We start from the raw sequence: 24,460 nt of genomic DNA, 5'->3' as shown, positions 1-24,460 counted from the left end.
GAGAGGATGCAGCTGCCAGTTGTAGAAAACAAGAGCGTTTCTAAAGTCACAGCTGAATAAAAGCATGGGAGGGAACAGTCTGAAGACAAATCCCGGGGAATTTTGTGGAGCTGAAGTTTCCCCAGTCCGTGTTCCTGAGCTCCCAGCCCTGCACGAACCAGGCTGGGTCAGCTCTCAGCTGGGCTCCAGGCACTGAGGAGAGATTTTGTCATTGGCTCGGGTAAAGGCATTTCCCTCGCTGTGCTTCTGGGCACAAGTCCTCCAAAAATCCCTGTTGTGGTCAGTCCTGGCTGCTGGGGATCCCAAAACCTCCCTGTCCTGATCAATCCTGGCTCCAGGGGATCCCAAACCTCCCAGTCCTGATCAGGGGATCCCAAACCTCCCTGTCCTGATCAATCCTGGCTCCAGGGGATCCCAAACCTCCCTGTCCTGATCAATCCTGGCTGCTGGGGATCCCAAACCTCCCTGTCCTGATCAGGGGATCCCAAACCTCCCTGTCCTGATCAATCCTGGCTCCAGGGGATCCCAAACCTCCCTGTCCTGATCAATCCTGGCTGCTGGGGATCCCAAACCTCCCTGTCCTGATCAATCCTGGCTCCAGGGGATCCCAAACCTCCCTGTCCTGATCAATCCTGGCTGCTGAGGTTCCCAAACCTCCCTGTCCTGATCAATCCTGGCTGCTGAGGTTCCCAAACCTCCCTGTCCTGATCAATCCTGGCTCCAGGGGATCCCAAACCTCCCAATCCTGATCAATCCTGGCTCCAGGGGATCCCAAACCTCCCTGTCCTGACCATTCCGGGTGTGAGCACTGGGAGCGCTCCCGGCTGCTCCCAGTGCCCTTCACGTGCCACCTTCAGCAGAGCTGCCTGGCAGGTGACAAACTCCAGCCTGGTCCTGGGCACAGTGGCACTGTCACTCCGGGTTTGAGCCAGGGGACACCCACGCCTGAGCAGAGGCTCTCTAATGGGTGCCACACACCACAGTGAGCTTGTTAAGCTCATTCCTAATTAGAATTAGCAGTTCCCTTTGGAAAAACAGCGCCCACCCTGCCTGTGGCTCGAGTTGTGCTGTCACCCTCCCCCAGGGAGGGGCACAGGCCACGTCACAGGACCTCAGTGGCATCTGGCCAGTCCCTAACCAAGATTTATTTCCTCCCCTGTAACTATTCAGGCCCAGGTAGGAGTTTTTCACAATCCACACCCACAAGAGCTGACTCCTCTGCTTTCCTCTCCGAGGGAACACGACCTCAGCTCATTTCTGTGGTGCTCACACAGCCAGAGCTCACAGCAGAGTCTGACACCAACCAAAGCGTTTCTTTTCCTTTTGAGTTGTTCCCATACCCTCCCTGGACTCCACTCAGTTTTTATTCCCATTATTCCCCCAGCTCCGTGCCAGTACAATGTTTGTCTTTATCAATACCTTCTCCTAAGATCTAAAAGATCTGAGAAATGGAAGCTGGATGCTCAGCAATAAATTCACTGGGCTGCTGCACTGGGGAAATCCAGGATCATCAATCTTTGCACAGATCCAGCATCCCCAAATCCTTGGGAAGGAGCTCTCTGCCCCCAGGGCCAGCCTGACTGCAGGGTCTGCACTCCCCAGCAGGCAGAGAACATCACCAGAATCCCCAGTTTCATTTACAAACCCGTTTGGAAGGCGTGCAGGCGTCGCTGACAGGGAGAAGGATGTTCTGAATGTGCTGAAGGTCTCAAAAACCACAAGAAAAACCACAAAGCCAAGAGTGACTCGTGTGAAAGAGACTCCAGACTAGGAGAGAGCAGGGCTCTGCTGCTCTGTGCCTCAGGGATGGAAACCCCAACAAGTGCTTGGCAAAGATCTGACCACAGGAGCAGCATCAAAAACCCCCCAAAAAGTTATTTAATCCATCCAGCCTTTCATAGACAGACAAAAAAGCCAGAGAAGTGCTGACAAAACAAAAATCGGTGTTTGGAAAGGAGGGGACAGCACCCCTAGGAGGAATCTGCGTTTTAAAGCCACCTCTTCCCACCCTGTGGGCTCTGGGGAATCTCAGATTGCTGGAAACTCTCCCTGCCAGCAGAAATTCTCATTCCTCACAGGGTGTGAACCCTTCCTGCTCCTCTCCACTAAAGAGGGAAGAGGCAGCTCCAGACCTCGGAAAGAAAACTTTCAGCACTGATTCTGCACCAGTCTCCAGCACACAAACATTTATATCCCACCTTGTTCTGAAGGGAAAACCCCATTCTTTGTCCCTTTAAATTAAATATTTCTCTTAAATTTGTCACAAAAAATAGCTTTGACCTGTTTGAGCCAGTTTTACACCTACACATAAATATCTTGGTGTGTATAAATTTGTATCTCAGAGGCAAGAACCCCATAAAATTGTGTATAAACTGAGCTTCGTTGGAGATTTCAATGCTAATGAAGCACATGGAGAAAAGGTATTTCTATAAATCATAAATTTTTCAGTGACCTGCAAGTTAAATGAGAAGTGACATGTTAAGAGTTCTAATTAACCCATAAAAAGGACTCTGCTGTAAATCCATACACACACAAACCACAGGTTAAAACATCTTATGTGGGGTTTTTCTGCCTTTCTATGAAATAACAGCCAAGAACTCTGGGTAGGATGAATTGAATTGAAAGTAGAAAACATTTTCAAACTGTTTTCAAAACATTTTCACCTCACCACAGAGCAGCTTTAGTGCTGAGGAAGGAAAACTCTGCCCCAAGCACTCAACACTGGCCTTACTTGGAATTTTTTTGAAGGGATCAACCAAGGCAGTTCCTAGAGAACCAACTCCCTCCTTTGGCTGTAAATATCCCCATGGAAACAGAGATGGTATCAGACAAACGAGGAGGAGCAGAAATCCTTCAGAGTCTCCAGGAATAAAATGGGACAGGACCAAGCAATTGGAAAAGAAACTCTGCAAACCTCACCACAACTGCTGCTCCAGCTCCCCATCCTCAGCTTGCTTTGATCTCCACAGCATTTTTGTGGATTTTAAGTGTTTTTAACAGACAAAAAGAACCCCCAGCACAGGTAATTCCGGGTTATTAAACATCCCCAGGACCCAGGGCTGGAGCAGTGACCCATTTGGACCGTGGCCAGGCCAGGATGGAGCTGGCAGAGGTTTGAGCACAGAGCAGAGCCAAGCGCAGCTCCCGGGAGGGCAGAGGTGTGAGGATTCCTGGAGGGGCTGCCTCACACCGTCTGCAGCTGCCAAAGGAGCATTTTCCAGTGTGGAACCTGAAATTATTCCCTTTAAAATGAGGGGTTTGTGGAACCTGAAAGGATTCCCTTTAAAATGAGGTTTTTGTGTTCCCTGGAAGAGGTTAAAGCAGCATCTGCACAGGGCTCACAGCAGCACTGCCCAAGTTGTCTGCACTGAGGGGGAACATTGAAAATCCTGGCACCAAATTCCTGCAGAACAATTCAGGAAATTGAGGTGATTCCTGCCAGCTGTCAGAGGCAGAATTAGAGAAGACAGGAGCACAAACACTTCCAAGGTGATGTTTACAAAGTTGTCCTCAGGTATTCCAGTTTTAAAGAGGCTGCTTTGCTCCAGAGCATTCACAGGTGCCTTTAAAAAAATCAACTTTCAGAATTTCTCTTGCCTGAGAGCAGCAACACTTTATCAGTTACACTCTACAAGTGGAATAATTTGGTTTGTTTTCACTTTTATCAGTGTGAGCAGACACAACTCTGAGCTTTTGCTCTATTTGTATTCACACCTCAGTTCTCTGGGGTTTGAGCTGTGTTTACTGTTGTTCTAAGGGAGGAAAATGCTTCCATTCAGAAGTATTTTGGTTAAAAAAATCAACTTTAAATTATTTCTGTTGACTGGAGTTTTCCCCAAATTCCCTAAATCTAGTTAAAGCCTCACAGTCTCATTCTCCTCACACAAATATTCCATGTTTTACCTCAAAAAGAGCAGCCACACTTCCTCAGCTTCTATTTTGAAAACAGACAAACTTATAGGGGTTTTTATTTTTATTGGATGCTTCCAACTTTATAGCTAATAATATACAGATACTCAGTTTTTTTATTGTTCCATTCACATCCTCACAGAGTTCAGCCATTCTGTCACATTAAAATTAAAAAAAAAAAAAAAAAAAAAAGCACAACTGAAATAAAATAAATTCATAAGCTGGAAAAATACATTATAAACTTATATTCAGGAAACATTCTCTTTAAAATTAAAAACTTACTTGTAATAATTAAAGTAGGATTTAAAGAAAAACTTGATTTTAATTTTTAAATAGGTGGCCTTTGTGTATATTTTAAATCATTTTCTATGTACAAGCCCAACCAGTATCTCTGCCTACCTGTGACAGAATACCTGAAGAAAGAGAAAAAAAAAAAAGAAGACACTGAAAAGGAGTTTTTAAACAAACAAACGAACAAACAAACAATATTCATTTTCCAGGAAAATACAGTATGATCAGAACTTTAAACACATGCTTCCCTCATCTGGATTAAGGCCTAAGAGACAGATGTGCTTTAATAAAAGCAGACAGTATGAAGAAAAGTCCTTCCACTTTTCTCTTCAAATTCCTGTAACAGCTCATCTATTTCATTTTCCATGTCCTCTGTGTGCTGTATCTGGAAGAGAAAAGAAGTCTGAGCAACCAAGCTCCAAGGATTTGATGTCTAGAAAATGGTAATAATCCAAATCTTTTGGTTTGCTGGGAAATCTGGCTGGGCAGGCTGTACCCAGCAGGGCTTTATTGCACTTTATTGAGTTCCCAGCACTCCCAAAGGCACAGGAATTCTGTGTTTTTGTGATTTTGTGTTTATCTGCAGACCCCAGCCCACCCAAGTGGCGTTTTAGGAGGACTTTGTTGAGTAGGCACCGTCCCTCCTCCCTGGGAACAAACAGAGGCTCCAGAATAGCTCCAGGCACAGGGAACAAATGGAAATTTCAACTCCTTGAACCCTCCTTAGGCTCCTTGGATCTGGAAAGGGCTGGAGACCAGAATAAATCACAGTCAGAGGAGCCTGGGATGGTGAAATCCTCAGCCTGGAGTGTGAGAGAACACAGGACCTCCCTCTGCTCTCACACACTGAGTGCAGCTCACTTTAATTCCAGCTTTAGTTTAGTGTGGTAGAATAAAATACGGGGCATTTTTAAGGATATTTGGGTTCAGAATGCAAGCCTCACACTGAAATCCCACCTAATTAATTATTAATTATTAATATTTCACCAGTGGTTTGAAGGGAGCTCACTCTGCAAACCAGGTAAATTCACCCCTTTGCCCGACAGCTCCCAAAATTAACAGGGCAATGTGGAAATTTTGGAAATTTGCATCTTGACATGGATTTTACTGCAACAACTGCAAGATGCAGGAACTTTGTGGAGCAGCAAGCAAAGCCCAGCCCCTGAGCAGCTCCTGATTTTCCCTTTACTCACACACTGGCAGAGCTCACAGATGAGGAAAGCCCCCAGCGTTGCCTCCTCGTGGTTATCCTGAATGTCTACGTTGATCACATGGACTGGCTGACACGTCTCCTGCTCTCTGGAATTTAAATCTGTTGGAAACAAAACACAACAGCAAAACTTTGGGTGGATTTGGATCATATTTCACAGAAAGCGGTGACAAGATTTTTAAAAAAACCTAGGTGTTGTCACATTCCAATTTTCCAAAGTATTTTTTAGAATTTATTTAATATTGTCTTAATAATCCCTTTTATTTCAAAAAACAGGAGGTGGATTTTGGAAATATATTAATTCAGATTTGTGAAAGGGTCATGGCACTCCCTGCTCAAAAGAAATTATTGCTCCTCTTACTCTGACAATCCTTAAGGATCAAGAATCTCAGAAGTCAAGAAGGATTTTGGGTTTCCTCACCTGGAGGGTTTTGACTGCTCATTTTTAAAAAAAGCACCGTATATGCAACACTCTGAACTGTAAGATGAACTCCTGCAAGCTAAGCACTGATAGTCACATTAGAAAATCCTATTTTAGCATGTTCTATTTACTAACAAGGGTGAAAAAATAAAACATTTTTCCTGCAAGTGCATGTGTTATATTCTTCCTTCTACATCCAGTTTTTAACCTAAAAATTGCCCTCTCCTATGTCCACTCTGCCCCTTAAATTTGGCAAATTTGTTTAAAAACATCCTTTACATCCAGAGCCATTTGGGCCAAGTGTGAAGGGCATTATGAAGGTAGAGAGCTGGAAAATTTGCAAGGGGCTGCTCTTCCCTTCCTCACATCTGAAAAGCAGAGTGAGGGCTGCTTTCCACCTGAGACAGGCTGAGGATGCCCTCAAGGAGCAGCTGCTCTCAGAATCACCTGCACATTTCAAACCCTTCACCTGAGCATCCAGAGCCCACAGGAATCCTGTTATTGTGACGTGACCACTGAAGAGGACAAGTGACAACCTTTAGGTTCTGTGGGTGACATCAATTCCTTTGGCTGGTGTTCCAGTGTGGAGGAAACTCCTCAAACCCCACACAAACTGTACCCAGTGATTCCAGAGACACAAAGTTCTCAGCCCAGGAGTGAACACAGCTCCTGCTGAGCCCCCGTGGCTCCGGGGGAGTTCCATCCATGCCCTGTGCTGTGCTCATGCAGAGCTGCATCTCCAGCTGAGATTCCTTCTGGCTCCTCTCTGAATCATTTCAGGGCAGAGCTGCAGCACATTTGCAGAGTTCACCACGCTCAAGGAGCTTCTCCACCTGCACTGATGCCTGAAGTTTTATCTTTGCTGTATTCCAGCCCCTGTGGTGCCCAGGGTGCAGCTCTGAGCTCACACTCAGGGTCACTCAGCTCTGCACACAGCAGGGACACAAAACAAATCCTGTTCCTGCTGCACACCAGGGACAGCTGGGACAAGGGTTCAGGGCAAAAAGCACAAACAAGGGGGGCTGAGGGAGGAACGAGAAGGATGGGACCCCAAAACCTGCAGCTGCAATTGGACAATTAAACCTCAATGTGCAAATGGACCAAAACCTATAAAAGTGTAAGACCTTGTGACCTGTGGGTCCATTTTGTGCCCATTTTGTGCCCATTTTGGGTCCACCTTGGGTGCAGCCCTGCCCAGGCTCTTGTCCTGCCCAAGGTGTACCTTAAAGGCCTTTTAACAAATTTCTACTTTATTCTCCAGCTCTGCCCAGTCTCTGTTCCAGCTCAGCCTTCAAGGCATCAGTACAGGAGGTGTTTAATGGGAATAAAATGCTTGGGAGCCCCCAGGAAGCCTGCAGGGAAGGGAGGGCAGCTGCATCAGGAGACAGCTCAGACTGTTTTTCCCATCAGCTCATCCCAGTTGGTTCCATTTTTGAGATCCACGAGCATTTCCAAACCAAATACGGAGATTCTATAAATTCCCTCACAATATAAATCCCCAGTCCTTGCTCTGCACACACACTCTGTGTAGCTGCCAGCACCTTTTGGGGACCAAGTGCTCAGCCCTCACTTCTCTGGTGCATAAATCCACACCAGTAACTGCAAGCTCTTGTCCTCACTGGTGTTCCAGTGGAGCAGACAGAGAGGTTTCCAGATTTGTGGAGGACTTCAGGGAGGAGGAAAAAAAAAATCACTCCAAATTAACTTGATTTATCAGTACAAGCTCCTTACCTTCTACTACTTGATCATAGACTCTTTCTTCACACGTTAGGATCAAATCAAAAACGTCTTTGCAGTTCTGGAATCTTTCTGGCCGTGGCTTGATTCTCTTATTTCTGTCCAACATGTGTAAAATTCCGTTCTGTGTGTATCTGAAGTCGCTTGAGTTAAGTATCTTTACTTGAAGGAAAGTCATGGTTTTGAGCAAATGACCAGCACAAGGTAAATCATTAATAGATCTTTAAAATAAAATACTGTTTGCAAATCTAAAAATCAGTGAGCACTAAAGATTCCTGAGGTGAGTGTGATCCCCATCACGCAGCTGCTTTTCACAGACCTGTCACTGGCACCACAGCTTTAAAAGGCCCTCAGAAGAAGAACCTTTCTTGGGCAACTCTTTTTATATATCTATTTTTTTATATCCATAAATACCCCGCACCCCAGCCTGTGCTGTTCTGTGAGCAGCATGTCCCACATTCCTTTCAGCCCCTCACTCTTCAAACGCCACCCTGAGGTGCTGCAGGTGCCACCTGCACAAAGCCCCACCTGGAAATGTGGATTTATGCAACTGAAACTCCAAAGGCAGCCAAAGAAAGCACATCCCATAAAAATATCCCGAGATGCATAAATGGGAAGGAATAAGAAAAACACTGACTTTATGCCTGTCAGAGCTTCATCACTGTGTGAAAGGAATCTGTGATGCTGCTTGGGAGCTATATTTATGCTGCTGCTGTAACCCTGAGGCTCTGATTTTACATCCTGAGCCCCTTTTCAGGCAGGATTCTCTAACCCCACTGTTTTCCACCCTTCTGGGATGTGCAGTTTCATTGGGAGCACTCCCAAGGTTTATGTGACAGGCCTGACTGTCACATAAACCTGCTGGCTTGAATAAAACCAATTCCCTCTGAAGGCAAAGTTTGAGGGGTAAATTTGGAATATCAGGAGAGGTTTGGATTGAGAAAGCCTGGAAGGGGATGCACCTCTTCCTGCCTTTACCACCGCTGTATTTTTAGACATCTAAGTACATATTTCTACAACGGAACAATAAGGATAACAGCCTGTAATTTTTGGAGATAACAATTCTGAGAAGAAAACAATTTCCATCATTTGCAGCACTATATAAGAGGTTATCTGGGCTTATTTCCTTGCTGAAAATATTTCTTTTCAGAACACACTCCTGCTATTTTTGTAACAAAAGACCAAAAATTTCCTGCCTACCTTTTAGCAGCAGCTCAAATTCTACTGCCCAGCTGTGCCCAGATGTGTGCTCACGGTGCTCCTGTTCAAGCAAACACCCTCCAAAGCTTTTAAATCCTTCAAGTGTTTAACTTAGATTAAAAACTAAACCCAGCTTTCCACCTGCAAGAGTCTACTTCATGTTGAAAGGAGATTCAGTTCTTCTGTGTGTCTGCATCACTGCACTTCAACTGCTTGTAATTTCAATTCTGCACCACGAATTGACTGATAGGCTGTTTATCACAATTAAATGTTGTAAATTAGCCTGATTTCTGCTGCATTTCTTTTCTTCACATCACTCCCAAGCCTTTTTTTTACTCTTCTTTCCCAAAAGGTTTCTCCTTATATTATTAAGGAATTATCCTTTACAGCCCAAAGCTCTCAGCAGCAGCTCTTGCACACCAGCACCCCTGTGAATTCTCCTGGGGTTTGTCAGGTTTGGATAAAAACCAACCCCACTTGGATGGAGCCACCTCAGACCTCTGGTTATTTCCAGAGCAGGAAAATGACTGCATTTTCAAAAATACCACTTCCAAAATATCTGCCATTTCCAAAATATGCCAACATCTGCCTGCGTCGCTTTGCTCAGTTGGAAGGGGAGCCCTTCCTGGGCTCTGCACTCCTCATTTCTACATCATGCACTTCAGGAGGGGGGAAAAAAATCCACAACATCCCACACACTTTTTTGGGTTCTCTTTTTTCCCTTTCTAGGATAAAATGTTGCTGGCATCTGTCCCCTCGCTTTCCTGAGTGAGCCTGGAGACAGAATTACGCAGATTCCCAAACCCACACAAGATTTCTGCTTCACAGCCCAGCTCTCTGCTGCCAACTTACAGCTATTTTTTTTTTCCAAAGGGTCCATCTGCCTATAAAAGGAAACTGAGAGAAGCAGTTAAGATTTATGGTGCTTTCCTATTTGGTTGCCTGGAATCTTTTTCACCTGGAAAAAGCCAGCACATCCTTTGAGTGAGGAAGAGGGTGTGCTCTGCACATTATTATTATTATTCTTCCAAGGAATAATAACCCAGCTTTTTGCTCTTTGGGGGCTCAGGTGAATGCAGATACTACAATTTAGGAATGGTTTCCACCACACTGGCAGGTGTTGGATCATTGAAGTCAGGCTCTGCTTTCCTTCCAACAGATTTCAATCCACACTGAAGCTCTGAGTAACCTGGTCTGTGCAAGGAGCTGCTGCCATGGAGAGGGTTGGAATGAGATGATATTTAAGACCCTTCCAACCCAGGCCATTCCTGAAAATATAAAAGCCAATTTATTAAACCTAACTGGGCAAATGATGCTTGCTAAAATGTACACACCCTTTTTAGCAAAAAAAAAAAAAAATCTTTAAAGTAATGGCTGGCACCCAAAGCTTCTACATCTTCAACTAAATCTGCTGATTATTCCCTGTGGAGCTGACACCATCCTCAAAAACTGCATTTCTTCTTTGGGAAAACCAGGAGCAGAGCAGAGTGCTTCTCCCCCGAGCATGAATGGCATTTGCAGGTCTCTTTTCCATATCATCCTTATTTATTTATTAGAATCTGCATTATAAACAGAACACCTTCTGTTAAAGCCTGCCTGGCAGTTTGCTTGGGAACTGGACATTTCCTTAAATGAAATGTGGGAGAGGGGTGAGGCTGCCCAACCTTCTTCCACCTCAGAATCAGCTCCTTTTAGAGGGAATAAAAGACTGGAAATGGGCACAGGCTCCACAAATTCCACTTTGCAAGCACAGGGCTTATGGCTGCAGTAACTGCCTTCACTCCCGACCAGAGAACACAAAGCCTTTCCTCTGGAATTGAAACTGGGCAGTTTAGAACCAACAAGAGACCGTGCACAAGTCTTCTGCTGCTCTTTAACTTGATAAACTGAACCATTCTATTGGATTCAAATGGAAACAGAGCAGGGTGAGATGGGATATTAAGAAAAAATTCCTAATACAATGCCTGTTCTTTGGAATTGAAACTCTGCAGAACAAACAGAGATTGTTCACAAGTCTTTTGTTGGTCCCTAACTTTATTAAGTTTGAATGCTGAACTGTTCTATTGGATTCAAATGGAAAGAAAGAAGGGTAAGATGAGATATTAGGAGAAAATTCCCCTCTGTGAGGGTGCGGAGGCCCTGGCACAGGTTGCCCAGAGATGCTGTGGCTGCCCTGGAAGTGTTCCAGGCCAGGCTGGATGGGGCATGGAACAACCTGGGATAGTGGAAAGTTTCCCTGCCCACGGCAGGGGGTGGCACTGGATGAGGTTTAAGGTCCCGTCCAACCCAAACCAGTCTGGCATTCTAAAATATGCCATCCAAAATGATCACAGAGATGCTAAGCTGGGCTCCATGACATTTCTGCAACAGTTGTGCCTGCATGAAAGGCCTGCAAAAAAACCTGAACTTGTTTTTCCTAGGGAAGGACAAGCACCCAGCATTTGTAAGCCAAGAGCTGCAAGGATAAATCCAACTGCTCCTAGGAGCTGGTCCAAATATAAATAACCAAATGGCAGCCCTGCTCACTTCCTGAAGCCTGGCTGAGCCCCAAAGCTGAGGGGTCTGTGCCCACACATCAGTGAAGGCAGCAAACACCTTGAGTTCAGCCCTGTGCTCAAGTGTCAGACAAGAATTTATCAGTGCTGAGCAGCTGAAGCTGTATTTGAGGTGAAAATGGACAGATCCAAGCTGCCAGAAGGGAAAAGAGAGGGAGTAATGGCAAAGTCCAGTGCCCAAGAGGTGGAGAAGGGATGTCACAGACGTACTGAAGGGACTACCAGAACAACAAGGGTACCAAGGTCCAGATGACTCGAGGATGTGGCACGTCTGACTGTGCCACAGCTGAGTGTGCACTTCATCCAAGTGTGAACTTCAAGAGGAGTTTGGACTGCAGGAATCCAGGTTTGGATCACCTGGCAGCGAGTGACAGGGAGATGTCACTTGTGCAGTCATTCCAAGGAGCAGCAGGCGAGCGAGAGCTTGGGAGGGTCTGCGGGATGCTCCCCTCAGGTTTGGGAAGCAGTGCCAGATTCCAGAGATCCAGAGATGAGCAGCAAATGTAGGACTGGGAGGGGGGAAGTGCTTTGAGGAGAGAGGGAAAGGATGAATCATCCCCTTGCCCAGGGAAGCAGGGGCTGCAGCAGCCATTTCCAAACCGTGCTGCTGTCACCCTTTGTGCCGTGAAGCTCAGAATTCCCACTTACAGCTGAAGGGACCTCAGACAGAGCAAACCACAAGCATTGCAAACCCTAAATCGATTAAACCATTTCATTTAGCACCATTTCATTTAGTTCATCTGGGAAACCTGAGAACACAATCACAGAGGCAGCAGGGCCACTTGGCACCAGGAGCCTGCAGAGAAAGCCCCACACTGGATGAGGTCTGCAGGAAACATTCCTGGCTTGCAATCAGCGCCAGTTTAAGGAATTACAGTTGCTACCATGAAAATGGGAATTGGTTTGGAATAAAGAAAAAAGAAGTACAAGCATCCCTAATGTTGGCATAGAAGTTTTGTGTCAATGGGAGGTAACTTCAAGGCAAGCAGCATCGACTGTCACTTCACTCCCCTCCTTCAAACTGGGATGAAACTGCCAAAGAATGAAATCACTGCAGCTCTGAATGGATTTCACAAGAGTCATCAGCCTCAGACTGCATCCTTCAGTCACAATTCCTCAGAGCATCTGTTTGGGACTCACCTTGGATAAGGAAATAAACCTGTCAGACTGCCCAGAAGAGACAGGATGGCATTTGGTGCTTTATGCTGTTGAAAAGCATTTGCTATTAGATTGGAGTCAGTAGTTTCTGTCCCAAAGCTCAAACACAGGGAATATTTAAATAATGTATTTCCAGCTCATATATTTTTAATAATTTGATGTATTTCCTTTTTAACATGAATGAAGCCAAGATTAAAGGCAGCGTGATCAGAAGGCAGATGAAGAAGAACTGAAAATTCGTTGCCTTTGAAAGATTTTGTGAAGCATTTTGGTCTTACAATCCTTCATAGAGAAAAAGGGATTGGAATTCAGCCTGTGGCTGGAAGCGTGCTGACTTGGAGAAATGTGCCTCTTAGAAGCCTGTTTAAATCCAGTTTAAACACTTCTTTGCATCCTCATCCCTTCTCTCTATTTCTAGGAGCACTGAAGTGCTTTGTAAGACATGGTAAGAAAGAAAATGAGACTTGTACTGCACTGCTTTGGGAAGAAGTTTTGCCACTGACACACAAGCCATGATTTCAGCTATTTTTAGCTCTTGCAAGGCTAGACTTCAAAAAAAATTTGAGAATACCCAAACCCAACCAAAAAATCCCCAAATCCCTGAACATATCAAAATGAAACATTCCAAAGTGGCTTCCAGAGACACAGCTCTGCTGAACACTGAAGTGACAGCTCAGGAGAGAAGTGCTTAGCAGTTCCAAATCCATGAAGAGAAAGCAGATGAAAATGTAAGATAAATACATGCATGAAGAGCTTACCTGAAGTAGAACTGAGATCAGTTACTCCTCAAGACTGAGCTACATATAAAATATCACATGGGCATCCAACTTCAGTTTGGAGTTCACAGAGTTAAAGCTAAGATTTAGGATTCCATCACCAAGATTATCACTACCTTCTTTTGACAGAAAAGAATCAAGGTCTTCAAGGGACATGCCCCGAGTTGTTCTTCATTTCTGGAATTTTCCTTCTAACTGAAGCAGCTTTAGGAACTTCTTCAGGACACGTTTTCCACCCTCCCCTCAACTTTATCATCTCATGGAGCTAAGGAGCTAAAACTGGAATCCTATCTAAAGTTAGGAGTTCAAATTAAAACAGGAGGTAAAAAATGTCAGGAACAGAGCAGGAGGCCAAGCCTGCAGGGTAGGTGCAGACTGCCTAGAAATCCTAATTAAAGATATCCCCCTAACTGTGAAAATCATCTTTAATGTGAGGGCCACAGACACACCAGTGTTGAGGAAAGAAACTCAGCCACAGAGTTACTCACATTGCTAAAAAACCCAGGAGCAATTCCTGAGAATTTTGGCCAGATTTCCACTTGAACAGCTCCTATCCCTGGGCACAACATCAACTGCTGATGGAGATTTAAACTGGGTTTAAACTGAAATTGTTCAGCAAGTTTCACCCTTGACTAGTTTTTGCCTTCACTTGAAGGCAAGGCTCACCAGCAGTTTTGCTCTATTTTTGTTTCAGCTTTAGGGTCACCACCACAGAATTAGAATTAAGTCCTCAATGAGACCCCTTCACAGAGTTGTAAGGGGCAAATAACAATAAGGACAAATAATTCTAATGTTGGAAAGGTGGGTTACACATGCAAATACAAGGTGGTGTATGGGAACTACAGACCATGGCTGTGTCTTCCTCAAATTAAGAGCATTCTCTACTGTAGTCCTAGAAATATCAGAGGAATGTTTTAAAAAGCAACTTTCAGGACACTGTTAAATGGTTTTGGGGCAGTCCTTGATTGGGACTCAGGGAATTTAAATGCTACATTCTAAAAATTCAGTGGGAGATGCTGATACTTATTTTAACTGCCACATCTTAAAAGGCTCTGAAGTGCTTCCATTTTAGATCCACTGTAACCACCTACTCAAGCAGATCTGTATTCCTGGCTCCATTAATCCCCTACTCCTGTGCTGCTGAAATTCAACATATGCCTTCAAGGTATGAGAGCCTGTGCTCTATATTTCACTAATTAACTGCAATGAAGGTGCTTTTAATCTCTGCAGAGTGGCTTTTTAATAGTTGCTCCCCCTTTTCACAAGTGAACAGCACAGGCTCAGTGCACCTCCTCTCTCTTAATACAATTTTAACCCTGCTCTGAGTGAGGTCCAGCAGTGCAGCAGCTCATTTTTGTTTGAGGCCACTGCTTCCTGAACCTGGGGGTGGTTTATTTGGGCAGAGGATGTCCCCTCACAGCCAGTGTCACTATCTGGTGTCCACAGTGCCACCCAAACCTCAGGTGTCTCCTCACTGGAATATGGGAACTCCAAATTTCAGGCTGCAGATGATGAAAGCAAGGCTGGGAAACAGAATAAGCAGCTCAATCATATGGAACCCCCCTCCTTTTGTACCCCCATCCCAAGCACACTCCGAGCCCGTGAGGAGAGCAGCCCCTCCCACCCCACAGGTAATTCCCATCCCCTCCCTGAGGTTATGCTCACCCAACAGAACTGAGAGCCCCTGGGTCACAAAAAAACCACCCAAAACTATTCCACAACTCGCTGATGAGAGCAGGTCTGGTTTTGGTTAAAATCTTTACCCTCAAAACCCACTTCTGGAAATGGAGTTGCTTTCTGTGCTGCCAGTCTTCAGTCTGAAAGCCTTAAATTATCTGAGAATCAAAAAAGCAAAGTCACAGAGGCATTTGCCCTATTTCCCTTGCAGTGGTTGTTGTTTAAACCTCCTTTATACCTTGAGAAAAGGTTTAACTGTAACACTGCAAATAGATTTGGGGAACACAGCAAAGCATGGAGGAGAATCACTCCAAAACATGCCTGGATTTTTTCCAAAACGGGTTGGCTTTCTGTTGGTTTTTTGGTTTGTTTTTTTTCCTTAAGTACTGCCATATTCAGCACAGCAGCAATGAAGAATTCAAAAAGGAAATCTCAAGTCGTTGGTGCTTGTTAAAATTAATTCTCAGTTCAAGGAATTTTCTTTTAAGCAGTTCTTTTAATCAGAATATGGATATGGCATACCTCATTAAGATGGGCCTGCAAGATTTTCCTTTTTTCTACAGGCAGAGGGATAAAAAAAAAAATCAAATACCCCAGCACATCACATGTGATATATTAAGACTATTTTCTGCATTTTGAACTTTTTTAAAAAAAGGATCCTTGTTGAAAAAAATCTAGAATGAGTTCCCCAAGTTTTGTTTGTGGATTTTTCTTATTAAAAAAAAAATCAATTTAAATATAGGTATTATAAAATAATGCAGTTGGGATGTTTTTAGTAGTGTGCCTAAACCTGATCACCTTTGCTCTCCAGGATTAAATGTGACTGGGGCATTCTCTATCCATTCTTTATAATAAACTACAGGGTTATTTTTCCTCGATGCACAGAGCAAATCACATATCACAAAATCCTCAGTGAGAAGGGTGAGCTCTTTAATGAAAGGCATCCTCTCTCCCAGAGAAAGTATTCTGTAAGCCTTACCTGGCAGTTTGTCTGAGCTAAATACAACATTAAAGTCGAGGTGGTCGCTCTTCCCAAATCCATACTCAGGACAGTCTTTGCACTGAGAAGGATCCACAGTGCAGGGGAGGACAATCTGAGGGTATTGATGTGTTCATTCAAGAGCTAAACACCGTAACACACTACAAAAGAGCATTTGGAATGTGTGCACTGCAACTGGGTAACAATTTACAAGGGAGCATTAAAGGCCCACTGTTAAAAAAAAAAAAAACCTCCTATAAACTTAAATCATTTAAAGTTCGCCAGCCAAGCAACTCTATAGATTCTTAATGCCAAGTAATGAATTACACCTTTGAAGGATGAACCACACGGGATTTTTTAAAGAGGCCATGCCACAGGGATACAGTTCTTTGTCTTTCCTAAGCAGATCATTGTACATCTGATCATATGTTGTTTTGAAGTCATAAACATTTGGCTTGTCCGGGGCTGGTCCTGGCAGTTTCACGTGAGTCCCCGTGCCAAAGGATCGGACGCTGAATCCTCGTTTGCTGAAAGACACAAGGGAAGGGGGGGAGAAGACAATTAGACATGATTGGACTTTAAAAATTAAAGTGCTGAACGACGTAAAAGTGAATTTTAAAAACACCTCTTAGCCAGCAGCCAGCTGGGCAACCAAACTGCCAAGCGTGGATTTTGCTTGCAGTTATAATCTAAATTCACACACCATTTCAAGGGAATCACCTCTATTTGGCAGGAATTTTCTTACAGTTATGGCACACAGCTATCTGGAAATGTCCTTTGTGCTTTCAGGCATTCTGGATTGGCAACAAACACGTTCTGTACTCATGGCAAGGCAGGCAGAGATGGTTTTCTCTCGATACAAGTAACTATACTGATATTTGAGTGTCCTACTGCATTATTCTTCTCACTTTGTTGCCCAAACAGCCTCTGGTGTAATTTAATTAGCCCAGGATAAACATTTCTGTGCCTGCCACTGGAAACCACACGGTGCAATTACCTCTAACAAGTGGGGCAGATGTTCTTCTGGCTGCTCTCTAAAACTCTTGGCTAAACCAGGGATTACTTCATTCCATTCTTATGAACAACTGTTTGTTTAATAGTTATAATTAAAAAAAAAAAAGAGAGGCAGGAACCTGCTTGTCTTTAGGAATAATGCCAAAATGTTCTTGCTGATTACCTGAAATACTTGAACCTCAATATCTCCTGTGGTAATATGAAAAAATATGGCAATCTATTGAATAATGGGACAAAAAAGAGATTTTCTGGTAGTCTAATGGATGAAGTTACACTGTAAAATACTGTTGCTATCACCCAGAAGGCTGAAACATTTGGGTCTGTAATGACAACATGAAACAGCAATACCAGGAGTTAATCTATTTTTAAGGACTCACACTTTCAGCTTGATTTTAGTGGACACTGAACGGAGTGAACAATGTTAAAACAAAAACCAAGTGAACAACCCAGAGCCTGTGTCCCCAAAAGCCCAGAAATAACCCCAAATCTGCAGTTCTTTCTTGTGAGGGGAGTCAAGAACTGGGACCCAGTGCAAGAGTCGGGCCCAGACTCCTTGGTGTGCACACCCAAGGAAATTCAGCAGAGGACACCAACTCGAATTTTCTGTTTGCCTTCACGGGGTGTCCTCAAAGTGACCCCAAACGCTTCTGGGCAGAGCCTGTGATCACTCCTGCCCCAGACTCAAACACAGCAATTATCAACACTTATTTCCTTCAGTTCCTCCTACTGGAACACAGCCCCTCCTTTCTCTTTTCTTGCTTCCCCACACTTTTTCCTCCAGCAACTATTTATAGGTGCCTATTTCTGTAAACAGACAAGCTACGTGAGGCTTTTTTGCTTCTTTCTGCAGGACTGATGACTGAAAACGGATACAAGTGGAAAAAAGTGCAATTCTCTGCCCCTCCCAGCCCTCCATCACATGTAACTGGTGCAGTTATGAGTCACTGTTCATTTATTTTCCCTGCAATACTTGCAGATCCAAGTTTTGATTCTGCTGCTTCAACTGGACGTGAAGAGAGACATAATATGTACAGAAGAAATTGCAGTGCTAAAAAATTCATGTTTCAATTTGATCTTTTCGTCTACAGTTTCCTTCTTTTCTTTTTTCCCTTTAATATTTTTCTTTAAAACAGGTTTGCTTGGATCACACACACTAAAACCTCCACCTCTAATTGTTGTAGATGTTCCTGAAGTTTGTATGATCTCATATAAAGCCAATTTGAAATCTCTTGACATTTAACACATCCAAAATTTGTGCCTCCAAGGCCCATGACCCAAAATTACTTCCTTGAAAATAGCTGGAATCTGAATTCCTCACATGGAATTTCATCCTTTGTACAGTAGTGTCAATTTTTACACTATTTATGCCCCAGGTAACAATGAAGTACTCTAAAAACATTTCAACACATTTCTTGCAACAACTCGGGCACAGGAGAGGGAAAAATGCCCACACAGAGCCATTAGTCAGGAGCTTTTATTAAATATAATTCAGCTTTTATTATATAGCTGGAAACATCCAGTGTAGTGAATCATCAGGTGTCTGTGGAAATGTGGCACATTTGTAAAAATGAACAATTCCTACAAGACAATGGGTATTGAGTGTTTGGTTTTGGCCTGGTTAAACTACCCAGAAGATGGAAAAAAAAAAGTGCTTTGTCACAAAAATAAAGAGTAAGACAGGCTAACAGAATATGCCGATTTCTGAAAATGTGGAGCTTAAACTTTAACAGACTCGTAATGATCATATTTCAGGAAGTTGTTTCTATCAAGGCTGATGTAGATAAACTACCAACGTGTTAAGGACAAAGTGAGTCACTGCCTAAATCTCATTTTCAGCAGTTTGCTCACCTCTCAGTCCAAAGCTCATCACAAAGAGCTCACAAGCACCAGTTAAGTGCCCCTGAGCACTTCTCTCCAAAGGGAAAACAATTCTGAAATCAAACACCAACCTGGACTGCCCTGACACACAGTTCCAGGTACTGGCAGGAGAATAAAATGATCTGTGCAGCTTGAGACATGAATTTTTGTCCACACCTTTATTTCACTGTTATTTGTGAATCTCACACATTGTTATTAAACTGCTTTTGAGCTTATTGTATGTTCATAACAGCACAGCCTCTCTTTACAGTGGCTGTAGGAAATATTACTAATTATTAAAGCAAATGCAATAAATCCTGCAGTGCCACTGCACTGAGAGCAGTGAAGGTTTTCAGGGGACAAATCACTGATTTTACCACATCCCTTCCCACAAGAGGTAGCAGGAAAATAACCAGCAACCCTTGTAGGCTAATTAGAAAATATGCCACCCAATCAGTATTAAAAAAACACCCCCAAAACAAGCCCACACTGTTGAGCAGGACAAAAGCCTTGTTAACTCACATTGAATACTAACAAATTGTAATTTGCATTATCACTAAGCTGTCAAATATAAGTGTGCTTTAAGATAAAAATGTGAAAGTATCTCCTTCTTGGGGGGGATGTTAAATTATTTAGGATTTCTTAAATTAGGCGATATAGATGTCCATACCCCACTGCATTTTGGTGCTGACAGATGATGCCAGGAGAGAAGCTGTGAGTAAGAACTTATGGAAACAGCACAAATGCAATTTAAGTTCTCTCACACCTCAATGTTGAGCTACAAGTCCTAACATCAACATGAAAACTAAGTTTTTGCTACAGGGATTGCAATATTTAAATTTCCCTGCTGCCACTAAGATCTCACGTTCATACTCCTAATTTCCTAAAAGCCAGCTTTCCAAAACAGTGGCTGAAGGGTGTTATCAGCATTTTAGAAATGTTTATTGCCAGTAAGTGACACAGAGAGCTTGAACTCAGTAACTTCCTTCCAAAGCCATCAGGGTACTAACAAGCAAGCAGAAATGTGGAAGCTGCTGCAGAAAAAAGTTTGGCTGTGAAAGATTTTAAAAAGATCCTTTTAAAAGATCCTTCTGCCTTCCTCCTCTGAGGGAGAACCATGGCCTGAGTCTGCATGCTCCATGACAAAATATAAAATAAAAGATAAAATCAGCTAATAGAATGTGCTGGTTTTGGCTGGGGTAGAGTGAATTTTTGTCCCAGCAGCTGTGTTGTGGATTTGTGTTTGCAACAGGGGATGTTTTTGTTATCAAAACAGGGCTCACAGCCTGCTCTGCCTCTCACCTCACCCCACCCAGCAGAGCCTGCAAGAGCAAATAACGCGGGGTGAGTCAGGTCTGACCCGGGGAGGGGTCACACACAGCCAGTCCGGCAGCTTTAAAGAGGGATGGACAGCTTTAAAGGAGGGATGGACAGCTTTAAAGGAGGGATGGACAGCTTTAAAGGAGGGATGGACAGCTTTAAAGGAGGGATGGACAGCTTTAAAGGAGGGATGGACAGCTTTAAAGGAGGGATGGACAGCTTTAAAGGAGGGATGGACAGCTTTAAAGGAGGGATGGACAGCTTTAAAGGAGGGATGGACAGCTTTAAAGGAGGGATCGAGTCTTTCTACACTGCTCTTCCTGCTCCCCTTCACGTCCTTGGCTCAACACACCCCTGTGGTGATGGCTCTTATCCTAGCAACACACTTCAGACAGACCTTCAGCCTGACTTCTGTTGGAAAATTAGAATAAAGTGTTTAAAACTTGGTTAATTACAGAATACTGCACCCCAGACTTTGTGTTCCAACAGCACGCAGAGTTTGTGCCTTTTAAAGTCTTGTCATCCGCTACCAAAATACCTTAAAGTTTTACAATTCCTCAGCTTCTTCCTCTTTTAATCATGTGTTCTTTCCAACTGCAGGGCAACACGCTGCCCTGAACTGGTGAGGCAGGCTGGCTTGGAGCCAACACAGACATTTTCCTGAAGTTTACAGAAAAATGGGCTGCTGTTTCTTTAGAGCAGCGTCGGGAATTTATCTCTGTTTTGCTATTTATGCTACTGGTGCTATAACTACATTAATAAAACGAAACATTTTCTAAATACAATTTTGTTGCCTTTAAGTTAAAATCTTAAGGGAGAACAGACTTTTAAAAACCACCCCTTCCACATTTGGTAAACATCAGTCACACCGGAAGTGATTTATTTCTGCGAAAACACAGGGGAAGGAAAAGGCCAGACATCAGAAGTAAATTTAACTTTGTCCTTAATACTCAGCTGTCAATTAAAACTCAGTTCCAGTATTATTAGAGGAAAAACAATGACGTGTTTTCACAGAACTGCCACAGGTAACATCCGATGCCAAGAGTGAGCGTGAAGTGCATGAAATGCTGTCACAGTAAGATGGCTGCCAGGCCAAATGCTTCTATTTTTTATTCCTTTCAAAGCTTTTATTTTTATTTACATGTAGCACACAGCTTACGCACAGTTGTTTTGCTTACTGTGCCACCAACGTGTATTTCTAATGTGAATGTTTCTTTGCAGAACTTTAATAAAATAAACCCAACCATCCTTATCATGTTCCTGCAGTGCAAAGACAAGATTTAGGGACAGATTTCGGGCAGATCAGGTCTCTCCCGTCCATGACTCTGTCCCAAATCTCCCCTCTCACCTCTTCAGCCGAGCTGAGAGCACTTGGGTGTGCTAAACAGATTAACACTTGTAATCTCAAAAGACATTTAGCATTCTGAACTGAATGTTCTGGTTCTCCTGGGAGAGGAAAGGGCTCCCTTGCAGGGCATGGAGCAGCTCAGTCTTCACAGAATGACAAGGGGTCAGAAGGGATTTTAAAACCCAACCCATGGGCAGGGACACCTTCCACCATCCCAGGCTGTTCCACGCCCTGGCCTTGGACACTTTTAGACTTTTAGGGACAGGATAGTCACGATCTCCCTATGCCAGCCCCTCACCACCTTTTCTACCACACTAAAAAGTTTTTTTTCCTAACATCTAACTTAAATCTCCCCTCTTTCACTCTGTGTCCATTATCCTTCTCCTATCACTCCAGCTCCCGACGCGGAGTCCCTCTCCGGCTTTCTTGTGGGCCCCTTTCAGATGCATTCAAGAAAAAAAAAAAAAAAAAAAGGGGGGGTGGGGGAAGAAAAAAGGGAACATTTAAGTTTCCACACGCCGAGACACAGGCCCTGCTCGGTCCAAGCCCCAGCCCGTGTTTTCAGCTCCGTCAGGGAAGGCCGGAACTCCCGACCGCGGCCTGGAGCGGGACGCGGAGGAGCCGAGGTGAAAACGGAGTAAAAAGCGGATAAAAGAGGGGTGCAAAGGGCGTACAAACGGGGTGGGAGCGGATACAAGCGAGATGAATGCGGGGTGAAGGCGGAGTGCTGCCCCGCAACCATGGGCCTGCCGGGCCGGGCGCGGGCCCCAACGCAGGGCCCCATCCGCGCCTCGCTGACAGCGGAACGCCGCCGGCACGGCGGGCGGAGCGGGCGGCAGCGGTTACCTGAGGATGTTGTGCGCCTCCATGCTGCGGTTCTGGTTGCTGGAGCACACCACGGCCACGCGGAGCGGCGCGGACGGCATGGCGGGCACGGCGCTTGGGGCTGCCCGCGCCTCCCTCCCTGCCGGCCGCCGCTCCACAAAATGGCGGCGGCAGCGCGGCGGGCGGGGACGGGACGTGTCAGCAGGGCCCCGGCGCGGCCAACCGCGGCACGGCGCGGGGGAGGCGGAGCGGCCGCGGCCGCCGTGAGGGGAGGGCCGGGGAAGGGAGCGCAGGGTGCTGGGGTGAGGGAGAGTGGGGTGCGAATCGGCGGCGAGCTGTGGGAAGAGTCAGGCGCAGCGTGGAGGGGAGAGGGTTGTGTCGCCTCAACCCGGGTTTTGGGCGATGAATAATATTAAAAGATATGTATGAAGGCGGTCAGAGGAGGGTAGTGGAGGAGAAGCTTTATGAGGAGCTTGTTCAGCCTGGAGGGGGCTGAGGGGAGACCTCACTGCAATGTTCGATTTCGTGAGGGGAGACCTCACTGCAATGTTCGATTTCGTGAGGGGAGACCTCACTGCAATGTTCGATTTCGTGAGGAGAGACCTCACTGCAATGTTCGACTTCGTGAGGGGAGACCTCACTGCAATGTTCGACTTCGTGAGGGGAGACCTCACTGCAGTGTTCGATTTCGTGAGGGGAGACCTCACTGCAGTGTTCAACTTCGTGAGGGGAGACCTCACTGCAATGTTCGACTTCGTGAGGGGAAGAGGAGGGACAGGCGCGGATCTCTGTGGCGACCAGGGACGGGACCCTGGGAACAGCTGGAGCTGTGCCAGGGGAGGTTCAGGTTGGATTTTGGGAAAGGTTTTTCCCCCAGAGGGTGCTGGGCACTGCCCAGGCTCCCCAGGGAATGGGCACAGCCCCAAGAGCTCCAGGAGGGTTTGGAAAATGCTCCCAAAGACGAACAGGATGGGATTTTAAGGTGTCTGGGCAGGGGAAGGGCTTGGACTCTGATCCTTCTAGCTCAGGATATTCCATAGTTCTAAAGCTTCTCGTTCACCTCATCCAGGGAAGGGAATGGAGCTGGGGAAGGGGCTGGAGCCCCAGGAGAGGCTGAGGGAGTGGGGAAGGGGCTCAGCCTGGAGAAAAGGAGGCTCAGAGGGGATCTTGTGGCTCTGCACAGCTCCTGACAGGAGGGGACAGCCAGGGGGGATCAGGGTTTCTCCCAGGAACAGGATGAGAGAGAACGTCCTCAATTGCACCAGGGGAGACTCAGGTTGAACTGATGCCTTAAGTTTTAACTTCCATGTATTTCAGGTTCTGTGCTGCCTAGGGCTGCAGTTCTGAGCCTCACAGTCAGTGTCAGTCAGCTTTTCACAGAGTAGGGAGACAAAAATCCTTTTCCTGCTGAAGAACAAGGACAACGAGTACAACTTCGAGGCCCAAAAGCACAAACAAGGGTGGCTGAAGGGAGGAAGAAGAAGGATGGGACCTCACAACCTGCAGCTGTAATTAGACAATTAAACCACAATATGCAAATGGACCAAAACTTATAAAAAGTGTGAAACCTGGTGACTGGGCGTCCACTTTGTGCCCACTTTGTGTCCACCTTGGGTGTAGCCCTGGCCAAGCTCTTGTCCTGCCCACAGTGTACCCTTAAAGGCCTTTCAATAAATATCCACTTTATTCTCTCTCTCTGTTCAGTCTCCGTTTCAGGTCAGCCTTTCCAAGGCATCAGAAAATTAGGAAGATTTCCTCACATAAATGCTGATGAGGCCTCAAGCGCTCCCAAACACAGAACAGCCGATCAGCGTCAATCCCTGAATCTCGCCGCCTCTGCGAGCTGTGGAATTAAAAGGCTCCACTTGTCAGAAAAGCAGGTTTTTAGGACAAATTTCCCTGTGTACGGCACTAGATGGCAGGCGAATGCCGCGGCGGGGCTGGAAGATTCCCGAGGGGAAGCTTTGGGATGCAGGATTGAGTCATCCCGAGGAAGGGAACCAGGCTCGACACCCTGGACAATCCCAGCCGTGCCCAGGGGCATCCGCAGCGCACAGAACAGATTAGGATTAATCATGGAATTCTGCATCTCAGGAGGAAAAGCTGGCGCTTTTACTGCGAACTGCACAAATCAGACTGGCCAAAACGAGGAGGTATTTATGTATTTATTCCACCAACTGGTG

At 45.2% G+C, this 24,460-nt stretch overlaps 1 protein-coding gene across 1 annotated transcript; it reads right to left on the bottom strand.

The window, feature by feature from the left end:
• Positions 1-4,373: 4,373 nt before the first annotated feature.
• Positions 4,374-22,471, bottom strand: SSU72 (SSU72 homolog, RNA polymerase II CTD phosphatase). Its single transcript, XM_063417324.1, has 5 exons — positions 22,299-22,471; positions 16,297-16,440; positions 7,563-7,702; positions 5,394-5,512; positions 4,374-4,585 (listed from the first exon to the last, which is right to left on the bottom strand). Exons 1-5 carry the CDS (start codon positions 22,376-22,378, stop codon positions 4,484-4,486), a joined length of 585 nt encoding a protein of 194 aa, XP_063273394.1. The 5' UTR covers positions 22,379-22,471; the 3' UTR covers positions 4,374-4,483.
• Positions 22,472-24,460: the final 1,989 nt, after the last annotated feature.

This window comes from Prinia subflava, chromosome 21, assembly GCF_021018805.1.
Source record: "Prinia subflava isolate CZ2003 ecotype Zambia chromosome 21, Cam_Psub_1.2, whole genome shotgun sequence".
Lineage (NCBI taxonomy): Eukaryota > Metazoa > Chordata > Aves > Passeriformes > Cisticolidae > Prinia > Prinia subflava.
This window is presented reverse-complemented; position numbering and strand designations above follow the sequence as displayed.